The sequence below is a fragment of the Cotesia glomerata genome, linkage group LG10 (genome assembly GCF_020080835.1).
Source record: "Cotesia glomerata isolate CgM1 linkage group LG10, MPM_Cglom_v2.3, whole genome shotgun sequence".
Lineage (NCBI taxonomy): Eukaryota > Metazoa > Arthropoda > Insecta > Hymenoptera > Braconidae > Cotesia > Cotesia glomerata.
The window spans coordinates 2,857,610-2,874,281 of NC_058167.1; the positions used below are offsets into that span (position 1 = coordinate 2,857,610).

Genomic DNA, 16,672 nt, shown 5'->3' on the forward strand with positions numbered 1-16,672 from the left:
TGATTTAATTTATTAGTTTAATATATTGTGATATTAAGTAATAAGTTATCGGAATACATTAAAAAGACCCTATTTAACACAAAATAAAATTTGTTTTCGTTTTTTATGATAAGTAAGATTTGTAAGATATGTAAAATTTGTTTTCGTTTATTTATCTTTTCTTGTGCATATACGGTAGTGATTTATTTATTATGTCCAATATTTATTGATATAATTAAGAAAATAAGATAATTTTGTGACGACTGTTACGTTCTCAATTTTTAGTATTTATTTTATTACGCCTTTAAATTGGTAGGGACGATTTTTAAATTGAAAGAAAAAATTTAATTAAGAACTATCGAATAAATTCAGGTTTGGCATCATTGGGTGATCTATTGACCCCCGGTGTGCCGTCACAGATGAGCTTACTTTACCTAACTAATATTTTAGGGACTCACCATTATTGGCCCCATAAGTCAGCCCAAATAATACCCCGTTTCTCTAACGACTTAGCCTCGAAAGGCGGGTACGTGTCGTGGCCGGTCTTCTGGAAATACTCCTCGGAGTAGTATCCGTATCGAGGGTCGTCGACCGGGATGACTCCTCCTGGTGGCCGAACTTCGGGAATCTCAACGGGAGTCAGTGTCCAAGTCCTGATGATGTCCGTCCAGAAGGCAGGGCGGTTGTTGTTGATTGGAATGGACTGACCCTCTTGACCCTGGTACGGAGGCGGTGATTTTGGAGAGTCTTTTTCGGCGGTTCATACTACTTTCACACGCGGTTCGACGAGTATTTCGTCGTCGATTATTTGCAACGACGGTTTCGTTGCCCGCACTACCTCTACTTCCGGTTCAACTGGGTTTTTGTTATTAATTGCCGACAAACTGAACGGTTGGGCTAAGAGACGACGGCCCCGTTGTACCGAGCGATCGGATCGACGCGATCGCCTTCCTCGAGACATGAACTGGAGGATTTGGTGTTGGCGGAACGCTGGCTAGCGCTTGCACCGAAGAGACTGGAACCTGGTGAACGCTGATAAGCGCTCGACCAGCAGGATGGGTTAAGTTGGCGGAACGCTGGCTAGCGCTCTCGCCGAAAGGTTTTCTTATTTGGGGTGGAACAGCTTGTTAAGCGCTCGCCCCCATAATAAGTATAGTGGACTATGTATTCGGTATAGTTGTTATTTATTCGGATAATAGGATCTGGAGAGATTCAAGTCGGAGGGCAGAGCTCTTTACACTAGAGAGTCTCTGGATCTACTGACTGAATTAGCTCCAGATTAGTTTTTTATAAACAGTTTTTCAGCCATGTTTGCAGCTCAGGTTACTCCCTGAGAGAGTCATCGAGGCCCGGGTCCCATGCTGACATAAGATGTTTGGACTATCCGCGGCCGCGGTGACTCTCTGCTGATGCCTTATCGCGAGATTTCCGTTACCAAGCTGCTGATCAAGCCACCAGCGAAGCAACGGACATCTCTCAATGCGAATTCGGAGAATTTAACGAGATATATTTATTTAAAATATAATATTTATAAAGTAATCAAAAAAAATAATTTTAGGCAAAATTCTGAGAACGTAACACGACCATGTTTTTATTTTACAAATAATTTTTATTTGTAATATAAGTTCTATTATTATTTTATTTCTATTATAATACTATTCTTATTTGTCATATACAATTATTGTTGGCAATATAAATTCGTTCTGCCGCATTTACTTATTAAATTATCAATGCTAAATCGTAAAAAAAAATTATTAAACAGACTGCCAAAAATTTGTTAGCCAAAATAGTCTCAGAACGATCCTGTACACGGGAAAAAATTTCTGGGAAAATTTACGATACAAATATTGTAAAGCTGGACTATAATTTTATTACTATTAATTTTCAAATATTTTAGAAGAAAAAATACTATTTATTCATGAAAAAATACGATATTATTATTGTAAAAAGTAAGAGATGAAAATTTCCAGTGCTGCCTCTGTATCTATCTAATAGAACTATAGCAAATTTTACAATAGTTGAATTGGAATGTTTCTCAATTAGTGTTAGTGATGGTCGTGCACAGCGCTAGACTCCGAGTTTATGTAAATGTTAAAGGATATGGGTCTTAGTTTACCTCGGATAGCGTAGAGCGAGAGTCTCTGGCTGCCAACACAGAGTTCTGGGTTCGATTTCCAGATAGCACGAAAAAGTTGGTTTCTTTTTTCGATTACTGTACAGGTACCAATTAGTCCAACCTTCTATCTCTCTCCCTCCCTAATATTTCTTTTAAAAGAACCCACTGTGAATTTTTACAATAGTTGAATTGTAAAGTTCACAAACACATATTGTATAATTTGCTCTATAGTATTCGACTTTTTAAGACTCTTGCTAGTCTTATTTGTTTTGGATAAAATTTACAATAGTAGATCGTAATAATTACTATATGAGAAGTATAGTCCACCGTTACTATTTTATTTAGTAAAAATTACAATGGTAAAATAGTAAAAACTCCTTCGATTCTCTTTCCGTGTAGAGTTGTGAGAGGTTAATAACGTTTAGCTCTCAGAGCTCAACGATGTAGAGTTGCAGGAGCCAAACGGTATTGTTACCATAAGAATACGTTAACCTACTGGAACTTTTTACAACTAACCAACTACTATAGAGTTCCTATAGCAAAATTTTTTTCTCCGTGCATCTGTTTAATGATAGCGTAAAAGCTTGAGGGCAGGGTTTTTCCTTGCCCGTAAACTTGGCTGTGTTTTTGTTGCGTGAGAGTAGGACAAATATACGTGCGAATATAGCTCTTTTGAGCCCACGTATCGGCCTCTTCGGAGGTAGGCGAAAGCCTCACCATATATTCTTCGTTCGAGAGATATCGTGAACGAAAGAAAACTCAAAAAAGTATTTTTTTCATATAACTTCGATATTTCTTTTCGGATCGTTTTTGATGAAAGAGAATAATTTTTAGAGCTCAAAAAAACCGCGTCGATCACTACCAAGAACGTGTAAATTGATTGATTGGTTCGAGAGATATCCTCGACGAAATATTTAGAAACAAGTGTTTTTTTAACATAACTACGACATTTTTTGGAATAACTTTTAAACGGCTTCACCGATCAACTTTAAAAACTAATCAGCTTTTTTTCGGAATTACTCTGAATTTCCTGGTTTTATCGATTCAAACTTGAAGATCCTTGACGAGGCTGAAAAAACTGCGTCGAATGCTGCCAACCGCGTGGAAATCGGTTGATTCATTCAAAAGTTATTGCGATTTGAAAATTCAAAAAATATTGTTCTATGAAACTTCTATCAGACTTTTGAGCTCGAATAGCTCAAAAGTATAGCAAAACTATCTCTTTGAGCTTGGAGAATTCAAAATAACACATAGTTTGTATTTTTGAGTTCGAGGAGCTCAAAAACATCATTAGTCCAATTTTAAACACCTAGGTACGAAATTAGAGGGAAGTTGCAGGGATGGCCTTCAGGGTCTATCGTTTTTCTAATTTTTTTTCTTTTTTTAATTTTTTTGGATTGAATAAAAAAATTTAAAAAAATTCTCAAAAATGTTTTTCAAAGGGTAAAAAAAAATGGAAAACTTTTGACCAGATCGAAAGGGGTCGGGTTCAAATGTGGTCGATTTGGCGTGGCATACTCAAAAATCTCAAAAATGCCATAAGTACAATTTTAAGCGCCCAGGAATGGAATTAGCGGGAAGTTGCAGGGATGGCCTTTAGGGTGAACCGTTTTTCTAATTTTTTATAATAGTTTAGTTTTTAATTTCCCGCTTAAAAAATTGAAAATTTTCAAAAATCGGGAAGTTATTGGTTTCACCCCGTTTGCCGAGAATCGAGTTCTCATCAGATCTCGACGTTTTGAGGTCCTAGAAGCTTCCCTGAATGTTTTCCCGATGATGTCAGTATGTCTGTATGTATGTATGTATGTATGTATGTGTGTGTGTGCGTGTGCGTGCGTGCGTGCGCGTGTGTGTGTGTGTGTGTGTGTGTGTGTGTGTGTGTGTGTGTGTGTGTGTGTGTGTGTGTGTGTGACCCTCTTATAACTTTTGAACGGCTTGACCGATTCTATCGCGGTTGGTGCCATTCGAAACGGCTCGACCAAACTTAGATTTTGAGTACACTTTGGATCGATTCAGACCGGTAGATTTTGATAAATCTCAAAAAAACTACAAAAAAAAATTTTTTCAAATGCGGTTTTTTTAGAATAACTTTTAAACGGATTTATCGATCGATTACAAAAACTACTTAGCTCTTAAAATTAAAAAACCACGTTGATCGCCGCCAGCCCGGTCAAAATCGGTTGATTCATTCGTGAGTTATCGTTGTCGAAAGAAAACCGAAAAAGTGTTTTTTCGGAACTACTTCAAAATTTTCGATTCGATCGATTAAAACTTACGTTCGTAATGAGGCTTCAAAACTGCGTTGAATGCCGTCAATCGCGTGAAAATCGGTTTATTCATTCAAAAGTTATTGCGGTTTGAAAATTCAAAAAATTGTGTTTTATTAAACTGCTATCCAAGTTTTGAGCTCGAAGAGCTCAAAATGACACAAAAATCATATTTTTGAGCTTGAAGAGCTCAAAAACATAATTTTGAGCGCTTAAGTACAAAATGAGCGGGAAGTTGCAGGGATGGCCTGTAGGGTCAACCGTCGTCCTAATTTTTTTTGTGTGTTTTCAAGATCAATTTTTTTAATACGTCAAAAATGATTTAAGATAGCATGACTTAGTGTATCCTATGTCAATGATAATTATCAGAAGTTTTTTTTTTTTTTCTGATACGAAAAGTTTAAACATTGCGGATCACGCAACGATTGACCTCCTTAAACCGTCTATGTGTATGTATTCGGTTTATCGATTAGTAATTACGAACTTCTAAAGGATTCGACTGCTGTCGCGTTCAATATTGTGCAATAACATGAAAACTTCGATTTCTTGTTGAAGTATTTATCATAAATTTGGCGGAACTTTTTTCGAGAATTATATCAAATATTTTATAGTATTAACTCATTATAGGGGGTTCATGTTCATTAACTACCTCGATGTATGATAAATTTTTTAAAGTAGCATTCATATAATTATTTCAAGAACTAGTAATTTCAAGCAGAACAGAGTTGATGTTTTAGTGGGTCGGCCAATCGTGAACACTATTATAGTTAGTAGGAAAACGATATCACGTGTATAAAATAAAGAAATCTTATGTTAACCCTGAGCTTGCGCGCTCTTGTTGTAACAAATTTCTTTACGTTTACTTTATTTCTGTAAGAATAGTTGCAACCGCAATGTGACTTGAAAAATATTCCGAGTAGTATTGGAAAAATATGTTTGTTGTAAGAATTTGTTAATGAAATAATTCATAATTATTAATACTCAGTTAAAAAAGCTTAGTACTAATTTTATACAAGGTTTTAATCATTTCTAGTTTTTAAAGTATAATCAATAAATATTTTTAGTGTCAGAATTATTGTTTCACATCTTGCTAAATAATAAAATAAGTGTTCCATACGTTATAATACTAATTGATATTGAAAGGGCAAGAATTGATGAACAGGTAAAATCTTTTATTATTTTGTAAAGGATAAAATTATGTGACATAATTAGTCATAGATATCTTTATAGCTCGATATGAAATCAAATCGTAAGATGAAAAATGCTAAAAAAAGTAAGCTGAGTGCTATACAAATTGAAACAAAAGTACGTGTAGATGAAGCCACTGGTCATTTAAAAAACAAACATTACAATAAAGCGCTAGCATTATACAATAAAGTAAGTAAACACGTAAACACGATTTTGTAATTCTACACTATTAAGCAATAAAAGTTTTTATGATAAGATATAGTATTAACTCAAAACTTGAACATTTATTAACTGATGAAAATAGTTTTGTAAATCAATTTTGCAAGATCGGGATAGAAATGCTCAACAGGTAGTCAGGAAGTCATTTGTGACAACAGAACTCGGTGACAACAGATGCGCAAATGAATCTCATGTTGGCAACAGGTGATATTGGACATGATTTTTATTTCTCACGTGGCACGAATACCTGGTATGTACGCACGTGGAGGTAAAGCATTTGAAAATACGAAGATGACGCCATCGGCGTTGCTGAATGTGGCGCATTGTTGATGGTTGCTAAGGTAACTAGCCACCTCATCAAGGTGTCAATATCTGCACGTCGGTTAAAAACTTAAAAAACTGATACCTGCAGACCAGTAAATTTTGGTTGAGAATTAAGGTGATATGAATTGTGTGAGTTTTTAAGAAATTTGAACGATCAAAAAATATATAGAATGAGCAAATCAAGTGAAAGTAACGTTACAATTCAAGTATCTAATATTTTGAAGCCAACTTTGCAAGATAATGATTTTCTTCAAAGCTTCGTAAGAATTGGATTAGATGAAGGTTTAGGAGATACGAAAAAAAAATTAGATGCTACCGAGCAAATAAGAAAAGAAAGTAAAGAGTACATAAGTGATAATCGAGCTAGCTCATCAGAGTTACAAGATTCAGTTGTTAGTAAAAAAAAAAGTGAAGAAAATAAAAAAGATATGAAACCAAGTCGACGGTTCAATAAAGGTTCTGTCGAGTATGAAATCAATGAGCAAAAGACTAATAAAGTGCGCCGACGAAAAACAAGTATTTCACGTAGACAAGAGGAAGTATATACTGATAAAGATCGTGCTGCCGCAGTCAATATGGGTACTCGTGATATTATTCAATCATTAAAAATAAAGCGCCGACAAGATCGAAGCAAGATGATGCAAATACCGGAAGAAGCTGAACCAAGTGCTATGCTAGCGCTTGGTACACGTGAAATGCGGTCGGGGAATCTCAGCGTTGCCATAAGCTGTATCAATAAGGTTCAATTTAGTTTTACGATATGATGTTTTCATGTTTAATTTAATTTTTTTTAATCGCTGCTTTGTATAGATATATTAAATCACAAAACGAATCATCATGCTGACACGCGATCTAGATAATATGCTGTATGATATATAATATCAATTCGTATACATATGTATATATACACGCACACATATTATAGATACATATCTATATACTTCCATATTTATTGAAAAATAAATAAATAAACGAAAAAAATAAACTACTATACAAACAATAGCATTTTAGGAAAGATGGCAAATTTCGATAATCTATCACGATTTAAGATGTCTCGAAATATCACGGTACCGCTTGACTCCAGCACGATTACCAGAATAAAAAAGAATATGTCGTTATTCTTATGAGTTTCGTACAAGAAAATGTTGTTATTTATATTTCATTTTGTGAATAATTTATCTAGTTAATTTATTGTTTATTTAACCATAATTCATTTGGTATTTATAGGCACTCGAATTAAGTCCAAGCGATAAAAACGCATTATTAGCTCGGAGTAAATGTTACTTATTGCTTGGAGAACCACAAAAGGCACTTAGTGATGCGGAAGCAGCTCTAAATGAAAAAATGAACGATTCCAATAATGCCCGAGCAATTTTTTATAAAGCTGAATCATTATATCACCTTGGAGACTTTGAGCTAAGTCTTGTCTTTTATTATCGAGGCATGAGAATTAGACCTGAGTTTGATCAGTTTCGATTAGGTGTACAAAAGGCTAAAGAAGCTATTCAAAACATTCTGGGTAATTTGATTTAAATATTTATCATTATGCTTATTTTTACGTTAAAAAATACTCTGTTACAGATCATTGTGCACCAATCAAAATCGATTCTCAAATGGAAAGAAGAGGATTTAAAAAACCCAAATTTTACAATCTATTAACGAAAACAGCAGAAAAAGACAAAAAAATTCAACAAGCAAACGGAGAAAAAACAATTCAGCATCAAAATAATTCTTCAACAGAGCTTTTTGAAAAATGTAAAAATTATTCGGCTATTAAACGTGAAAGTAGTAATCTCCTCGGCCAATTAAATGTTGATAAAAAGTATCTACAAGAATTAATAAAACGACCAGGTATAATTAATCAATCATAGAAGAATACATTTTCAAACATATGCACAAACAGGCATACTTACAAAAATTCAAATCATTTATTCAAATGTAGACATCCGATGACTACTCGATTTTTAAAATTGAACTAAGAATATCAAATTTTTTAATCTCTCATCGGTTTATAATCTTTTTAACTTCCCACTATGAAAATTGTAACGAGGGTGGTTAGCCGTGTCCAATTGGTCACCCCTTTCCTCCTTGAAAAGAGCGCCACTGATATCTATAGTGCGCAGGCGCTAGAAAAAAAATTGGCGGAGTCACCGTGGGCATAATCCAAATTTCAACCGAGTATAATTTAATTTACACGAAATAATTGTTCAGATTATATCCCGTGAAATTTTACGTGATATAACCAGAAAAATTAATCGATTAAATCGAAGACTTCACTGAGTACAGTCCAAAAATAATTTAGTATACTTTGAAGGATATTGACTATAGTCTGAAATTTTTTTTCACTATAGATATCACGGAGTATACTATTGGGATCCTAAAGATGGGCGTGGCTTAAGCGCCAGTCATCTAGCAGCTAAAAAATGTACTACTCAAAGTAGGCTATTGTCAATATTTACATTACATTCTGTCAGTTGATTTATTAATATTTTGTAATTATTTTTGAATAATTATACAGTTTTAAGGTCTTTGATTAAAATATGCGTATTTCTATTCAAGAAATTTGTGCATTCGCGCTTGCAACACCTCGAAGTAAATGTTTCACAGGTGGTGAAAATATACTTAACCAAGGACACTTGTTATACTGTGGCAAATAAGTGAGATAAGTGAGGAAAATAATTGCTTAAAAATAATTGCTTTTTGTCTTCAAACCTCAAACATAAGAGATGATCCTCATGAAATTAATGGGGAAGTTCTTAAAGATAAAGGAAAAATCGTGGGTATGAGTTGTTCCTGTGCAGCTGGTTTAGGTGGTGAATGTAAGCATGTGGTAGCAACACTACTTTATTTGAATCGGTGAGTATACAAAACTCTTGTCTTGTGTATTTTTCTGATTAAAAATAAATATTTCAATAATTAATATCGATGTAATATCAGTAGATGTTTAACAATGTGTATTAATTTTTTCAGAAATGATTTGGAAAGTTTAAAAGTAATCTCTTGTACTGATAAAAAATGTGCATGGAGTGCTCCCAAACAGTTTGCACTACAACAGTACGATATGAAACCATTACTGTCACATAGCTGTTTAGTACAAAAAATTAATTTAACAAGAGAAAGAAAATTAAAGGGGGAAAAAAAAACAACATCTATCTCAGATGATCTCGGCGTTGCTCTCCAAGTCATAGAAGGTGTTAATCACATGGACCTTCAAGAATCCGACAATCCTGATAATGCTGATAATACTGGTGATGTATGTGATGATTCGGAACCTTCAATTGATAATACTATCGACGTTATGCTACAGACTGATGATAATGATAAATACGAGGAATTTCGACGAATTTTAATTGAGGATAATCCATTATCAGCTTTAGCCATGCATATGTAATTGCTACGTTTTTTTGTCTTATTTTAAGTATTGTGATTTCATTTTTTTTTTTATCATTTACACACTTTCTATAATATTTTATATTTTATACAATTCACATCCCAATATTTAATTTTAAAATAAATCACTATTGTGAGAAAATTTAAATCTTTATTTTTAATTTTTTATTTGTTTTAGTAAATGAATTTTAGGAATTTAGCCATTTATCAAAAATTTTATACTTAAAAATAAGAATTTTGGTATTGTAAGTAAGTGGTTAAATAAGTGCCGGAATGATTTTTTTTAATAAACAAAATGATTAATGAATGTACTTTTTTTTTTTTTTTTTTTTTATTTTATTGCATGTACACTTAGAAGGCATGATCCTGTACAAGCAGAAACTAATAAAGTAATTATATCACCAGATAAAATGACGGCTATAATAAAGAATCAACAGATGTCTGAATTACTTCTGAAATTGAAGAATTTTGATATAAAATTTACACCTGGAGAATGTTGTAGAAAAACATTAAGTCGTCTCTCAGATGATACTCGAAAAATCTGTGAAGACACTCATGAGTTCTATAGTGTTTGGATTAAGGAAAGGCAATTGAGGATAACCGCGAGTGATGCCTACAAACTTTTTACTTATCGTAAAAATAAAAACCCAGATTGGAAAAAAAAGTCTGTCGATTACTTTTTTGGAGAATCCTTTAGTAATGCAAATACAAAATACGGTCTTGAAAATGAATCTATAGCTCGTGAAGCTTATGAAGCCAAAATGTCTGTTGAAGTAGTTCATTGTGGATTGATTATCTCGAAGGAGAACCCTTGGTTAGGTGGCTCTCCAGATGGAATAATATTTAAAAATAATCAACCATACAAAATTCTTGATATTAAATGCCCGGTTGAAGGTAAAAAAACAAGTGCTGAGGATTTAATTAAAACAGTGAAATGGTTAGAAGTACTAAATGGTGAAGTAGGCTTCAAAAAGAAACACATATGGCTGATTCTCAAAAAAAGTCGAATTTAGCTTTATCGAGTTGATAATTTTTTTTTTTACTTATTAATGAATTTTATTTTGCTTAATTCTTAGTTCATGTCTTGTTTGATGAAAATAATATAGTGGTCCTCAACTTTTTTGAGTTTGAGTTAAATATTATGATAAAAAAAAAAACTCAAAAATGAGGGAATGACAGATTTGTGAGGGAATGATTTAAAATATGATTTTACAATAATTAAAAACTCCATAATGCATTCAATTTTTTTTTTATTGCAAAACTGTAATAATTAAACAATTTCATTGCAAAACTATAATAATTAAATCCATAATGCAATATATACCTACAAAAATAATGACAAGAACAAGAGCATAAATCACAATTTTATTCATCTAATATCATTTATCAGTCTCTATGCAATTTAATTGCAACTGACTTTAGTTATTTGTATTTTCTTAAAGTTTTTATTGTTTCTTATCGATTTCTTCAACAAAATAACTACCTCTACTTAGTAACTTAGGGGGTTGAATTGCTCGAAGAACGTCAGGCCAAGCATACAGTTCTTCATCTTTAACTGTCGGCCACTTCCAACATTTCAATCCTTTCTTCATGCACCGTACAAATGCCCCATCATCAGACAATGAAAGAATTTTGCCAGGATAGATCTCGTTGTTCCATGTTATAAGGACGTGATCACCAACTTTATATTTATATGTACTGTTTTCAGACGGAATAGATTTCGAAATATCCACATCGTTTTCTATTTTAATATTTTTTCTTTTACATCGCGTTGATATTGCAGGTGTGTCTTTAACCGATACATGAGTAGTTTTATAATAACCAAGATGAAAATGTTGACATTTTGCAACGCATTTAAAACAAGATAGAGTTCTAAATTCAAGTTCATCATTCGAGAATACAAATTGTCTTATTTTTTGAGTGCCAGAAAAAGTTGAAATGGAGCTAGATTTTTTTATCAATTTATCCGCATTATTTATTTCCGCTGTACTTACTTCAATAAGCATTATTGAGGGACATTTTGAACTCAGGACATCTTTTAACACATTTAAATCTGTCACATCTTTTCCTTCAGCCACAGCTTGGTCAGCAGACCTCTTTAAAGTGCCACCAACACCATCTGGTGCTCCTTTGCCATGACCAGGTTCAGAATAGCTCCAAGTAAACTTATTTATACCTGGTAGAAAATATTTTAAATGGTGAGAAACAATGTGGAAAATAAATTTGTTTTTGTACTGATTAACTGGGCTGTCATTCAAAAAGTGTACAGTATGAACATTCGGTCTTTGATTTTAAAGCCAATCGAATATAGGCTTGAGATGAGCCCATACTGCAATTGAATCATGTCGACTATTATTGGAGAGAGTACAGAAAGACTGTGTTTTAACTGTATCATCAGGGTTTTTCAAATATAGCACGCCAGTATGGAGCGTAACTTGCTGTCGACCACCACCAAAATGAACTGCTTGAATTTCTTCTCTGTATTTGCAACAATAATTTTCACTAAAATCAATGTGGATAAGCACTTCATTTATTGATAAATTCTTTTTTAATTCTGTCATTGCTTGATACTGGTGTGCAATATTTCCTGCATGTAGCAAAATGATTTTAATGTCTCTTCTAATACTAAAACTAATTCTTTAATAGTAATAGTTATTTCTTTCTTCAAAGGTTTACGCACAGTCTTTGTCTCGCCGTTTTTTTCATATGTTGATTTTTCGTACATCCATTGTCGGTAAGTAATAGTTTTATCAGCTTGGGGAAGGTTGTATTCTAAAGCCTTATCTTTACAATTTAAACATTCTCTAAATAAACATTTAGTACAGTAAATATCACATGTTATATCTGATAGCAAACTTGGAATATTGTTATGGATGAAGACTTTGTTTTCATGTAATTTTGATATGATTAATTCCATGTTTGCGTGAACGACACATTTACATGTGTCTCGTTCTTTAAGATTAGCCCAAGTTACCCAAAAAGGCCTGTATTTGCAAAATGTTGATAAACTTATTTTGTAAGTAGTACAGCTTAAAAATTTTTTATGCAAATTACGCATGTTGTCAGTTAACAGACGTTTTTGTTTAACTAATTTTCCTGATCTAACAAAATCCCTCTTTCCTGGACACATTCGAGAGTTTTCATCTTTCTCCAAGAAATCAACAATGTCTTGTTTAACTTTTAATATTTTTGATTTAGTTTTACGACTTTTACTTGTTTTGTAATTTTGATTTTTAAAAAAAGTTCTCGAATAATGCATTAGTTTGTGTTTTTTTAACGGATCTAAATTAAAATTTTTATAATATGCTTGTTTATCTCTCTGACTCTTTAGCTTAGTATAAGATTGAGTTAATTGTTTACTGATAATTTCAGAAAATATCAGTTTCTTTTTTATTGGATCGGGTAACTTAGGTAACTTAGTATTCTTTAATAGAGCTTTGACTTTTTTTTCAGGTGAAGATATTTTTATTTTTTCACTTAATCGCGTGTACTTCTTTCGATATCTTTCACTCTTCCTAACCTCTAGTTTTAAACTTTGTTCTAATTTTGTTATTCTTCCATACAATATTGCTCGGCGATTTCTTAGTTGTCGCCTTCGTCGTGAAACAGCAGTCTCTTTCTGACTAACATTAACTCTCGAACTATTAGATTCTGCCAGTGAAACTGGGGTGGAAGGTGGCGTCTGATCCATTAGTCTTACTAGACTTTTACGCACATTATGGTTCCTCTCCCGGTATTTTGAACTGTTTAACCGCCATTGTTTTCGTTTTTGCCTTTTTTCTCGTGAACTCAAAGCACTGACAGGCTTGACTTGACCTTTCCCTTTCTTATTTAAATACTTGAGTCTTTCTTGTTCTCTGAGTTTCTCTAAGCTTTCAGGACAATTTTTCAATTTTTCTCTTCGCTTCCTATCATACTCTTTTTTCTTCAGTTTTGCTTCTGCAGCAGTTAATTTTCTACTTCTCGACATTATAGACTTCCAGCGTACTGAAACCAATTGAATAAATATAAATATCTTATATATATTAGAAAATACATCATTCCCTCATAGGAATCATTCCCTCATCAAAAAATTTTATGAGGGAATGATGATGAGGGAATGACGAAATGAAACAAAATTGCCATAAGCTTACAAACATAACCTTACTTTCTTACGAGCAGTATATAGTATTTTATTACTACCAGAAATATATATAAATATGCTATAATTATTCAATAAAAAAATACTTACCTTTTGATTACATGATATGGGGGAATGACATCAAAAAATGTAAAATTAAAAAAATTTGTTGTCAAATCAATTTTCACAAAACATCTTCTCTTCAACTGTCCGCTATAATGTACGTTGTCAAAGCCAATGCTGCCAACTACAAAAAAAATTACAGTGGAGCTCGATAGGCCTTTAAATTCTGGTCCAATGACACCGTTTTAAAACGGTGAGGGAATGATCGATTTTTCACGGACAAAGTTTTAAATTATTTTTAAAAATATTTCCTACCGTATTTTTTTAACTATAAACTGATGTAGGTACAGTCAATACGATCTTATGTGAGTAAAAAATAAGATAACAGATAATCAGTAAAGAATTTTACAATTTAAGTTAATGATTCTCTTCAAATTTAGCAGTTGGGACATAGTGAGGGAATGATTTTCAGGGTATTTTCATGGATATATCTTTTTAATTTATCATATAAAAAATTAATTTGTTTCATAAATTTGTTCATCTAGTTCAGTAGTTTAATTAATAAAAAAAACTTTTAATAATTAACGATCCTGGTTCGTCAGAATCATCAAGGACATCAATTTCGATTTTTTTTGAGAATCAGCCATATATTATGCTCAGGTTCAAAATATTATGGTGCTCGTAAATGTGCAATCTACTGATTTCGTAATTTATTCTTCTTTCGATAAGAGTTTTAAAATTATTCCTGTTAGTTTTGACAAAAAATTTACTAAAGACTTATTGTTTTCATTAAAAGTTATATTTTAAGTTTATGTTGCATAATATCTGTGAAAAAGAACGAGAGCAGCAAAGTGAAGAGTAACTTGTTTTTTTTTAATTCTGTTATAACAATGTATCAATAATGGAATTGATGTATTTTCATAAAATGTTATATATTTTGTGCAATATAAAAATATAGATAAGTTTATCAGTGAAAAACATATTTTATTGTTAATTTTTACAATGTTTTATTTTTCTTAACAAAATTTATCATTTTTTAGAATTGGACTACTTAAATTTACAATAGCACAAATAATAGTAAATATTTCCATTGATTTAAAGATGAGACCTACAGGCATTTTGGAAGATAATATCTGGAAATTTTCAAGACGTTGGTTACTTCTTTCAATGTGAACTCGGGCTTTAGCTATTAATCGCCTCATCTGAGCTTCTGCTTTTGAAAATTGTTTTTTTTTTTGTTTCAGGAATGGAGGTGTAATTAGATTAACATCATATTTTTTACACAGATCACCAACTGTGAATCCTCGATCAGCCATCAAGTCGTCATTTTTATCCATCATTTTTAAGATTTCACTTTGTTCAAAAATAGCATTATCGGAAGATCGACCACCATACGGCTTGCTGATAAATGAGATGATTCCTGCTGGTGTGACAGCTGTCATAAACTTTAGCGTATAACCACTTTTATAATAAAAATAAGTATTTAATTGGCAACATAAGTTTTTAAATTTTTGTATTGGAATTTCAATACAGTCGACGACAGTTCGCACATTCGTAAAATTTTTAAAGCATAGCGGTAGATTTCTTGAAATATTATCTTTACTTGGCCAATAAATGACGTTTTTCAAACATAAATACAAAATATCAATCATGTCTAGAATTCTTATTCGACAAGTCTCATGAGTACAAATTTTAAATAAAACTGATAATACTGCATACGACATATTTTGTCTCAGTTTCATAAATGTCATGACAATAATCTCTTGATTATCAAATTTGGAGTTCACGTAGGCAGATGATGTTTTTTTATCAACTAACTTTTTTATTGATTTCAGTAAAGCAAAGTCAGGTATTCCTGTCATTGTGCTCAATTCATACTCAGTTATAATTAAAGATGTAAATTTTGGAGTTAGTGATTCTGCTGAAACCTGTATGCTCATATCCTGAAACTCCTTATCGATTTGGACCTCTGGAAATTGAGTTGTAGCATCTTTAGATTGGGAACAAGAATTTTCATCGCTTGATGAGATTGGAGATTGAGTATTTTCATTTTCCATGTTCGTCAATTGGACAGTGTCTTCGTTCAATTTTGAAAAGTCGGAGAAATAAAAATTATCATCATAAGTATCTTGACCAATATTTTTCAAGTTATGTTCTTTTTTCGTAGTTCGATCCTGTAATCTTTTCAATCGAAGAGAATTTTATTTAACTTTCGAAGTGTTCAATGATGTGTCAGTTGAAAGAGTCGGCAGGTTTACTGATGGGACTGATGTTTTTTTTAATCTGCGCATTTTACAACCTTTAAAAAAAATAATGGCGATTAAAATTCAGCAAAAAATATATTTTTAATACATTCACAATAAATAAAAATCATAAATTAACAATTAGCACTTACTCGATGGAATAAAATCTTCTGCGACAAAATGTAATGAACATACTCTCATCGTAGCGGTCACAGTTTTACCCATTTTCAAGATTTTTATCCATGCATTAAAATGATCAATTTTTTCATCTTCGCCGAATTTATTTTTAATAGTAATCACACTCATTTTTTTCGGATAATTGAAAAAACGAACCGTGTCGTTTTTACATGCTCGACTTTTACAACCATAAACGGAGCAATAAATATTGCTTTTATTTGGTTTTGGTGAGAACTCCATAACAATAATTTAAAATAAAGTTTATATATAAATTCACAAAAATAGTTTATAATAAACTAGAAGTTTAATTGATTTTATAAAATAAATAGTTCTCACTACTTGCATTAAAGACGGATGTAAACATTGACACTCTAGCCTACTTTGAGAAGTTATACTTTTCGCCACTAGTTGGCGTACCCGAATCCTCAGGATCCCAATACGAGTATGTGCAGTTGGTTATTGTTCTTTCCGTGGGCAACTTAACAAGTCTCATTAAATTTTCAAACTACAGAAATTTCCAGAAAGAACTTCACTATCTAAATTATACAATTACTTTTACTATTTCAAATTTTATCATGATAATTTT

The 16,672-nt window shown here is 32.3% G+C and overlaps 2 protein-coding genes across 2 annotated transcripts; both read left to right on the plus strand.

Annotated features, from left to right (window-relative positions):
- The first annotated feature begins 5,793 nt into the window (after nucleotides 1–5,793).
- Nucleotides 5,794–7,992, plus strand: LOC123272936 (outer dynein arm-docking complex subunit 4). Its single transcript, XM_044739964.1, has 3 exons — nucleotides 5,794–6,833; nucleotides 7,321–7,612; nucleotides 7,675–7,992. Exons 1-3 carry the CDS (start codon nucleotides 6,264–6,266, stop codon nucleotides 7,962–7,964), a joined length of 1,152 nt encoding a protein of 383 aa, XP_044595899.1. The 5' UTR covers nucleotides 5,794–6,263; the 3' UTR covers nucleotides 7,965–7,992.
- A 465-nt stretch (nucleotides 7,993–8,457) lies between these two features.
- Nucleotides 8,458–10,496, plus strand: LOC123272917. Its single transcript, XM_044739939.1, has 3 exons — nucleotides 8,458–8,949; nucleotides 9,064–9,480; nucleotides 9,842–10,496. The coding sequence occupies exons 1-3, from the start codon at nucleotides 8,876–8,878 to the stop codon at nucleotides 10,494–10,496; spliced, it is 1,146 nt and encodes a 381-aa protein (XP_044595874.1). The 5' UTR covers nucleotides 8,458–8,875.
- Nucleotides 10,497–16,672: the final 6,176 nt, after the last annotated feature.

Excerpts from the sequence above, each read along its gene's own strand:
- LOC123272936 (XM_044739964.1), top strand. The coding sequence starts at position 6,264 with ATGAGCAAATCAAGTGAAAGTAACGTTACAATTCAAGTATCTAATATT. Across the intron at positions 6,834-7,320 it reads CCATAAGCTGTATCAATAAG|GCACTCGAATTAAGTCCAAG; the intron begins GTTCAATTTAGT and ends TGGTATTTATAG. Across the intron at positions 7,613-7,674 it reads AGCTATTCAAAACATTCTGG|ATCATTGTGCACCAATCAAA; the intron begins GTAATTTGATTT and ends ACTCTGTTACAG.
- LOC123272917 (XM_044739939.1), top strand. The coding sequence starts at position 8,876 with ATGAGTTGTTCCTGTGCAGCTGGTTTAGGTGGTGAATGTAAGCATGTG. Across the intron at positions 8,950-9,063 it reads ACACTACTTTATTTGAATCG|AAATGATTTGGAAAGTTTAA; the intron begins GTGAGTATACAA and ends TAATTTTTTCAG. Across the intron at positions 9,481-9,841 it reads TCAGCTTTAGCCATGCATAT|GCATGATCCTGTACAAGCAG; the intron begins GTAATTGCTACG and ends TACACTTAGAAG.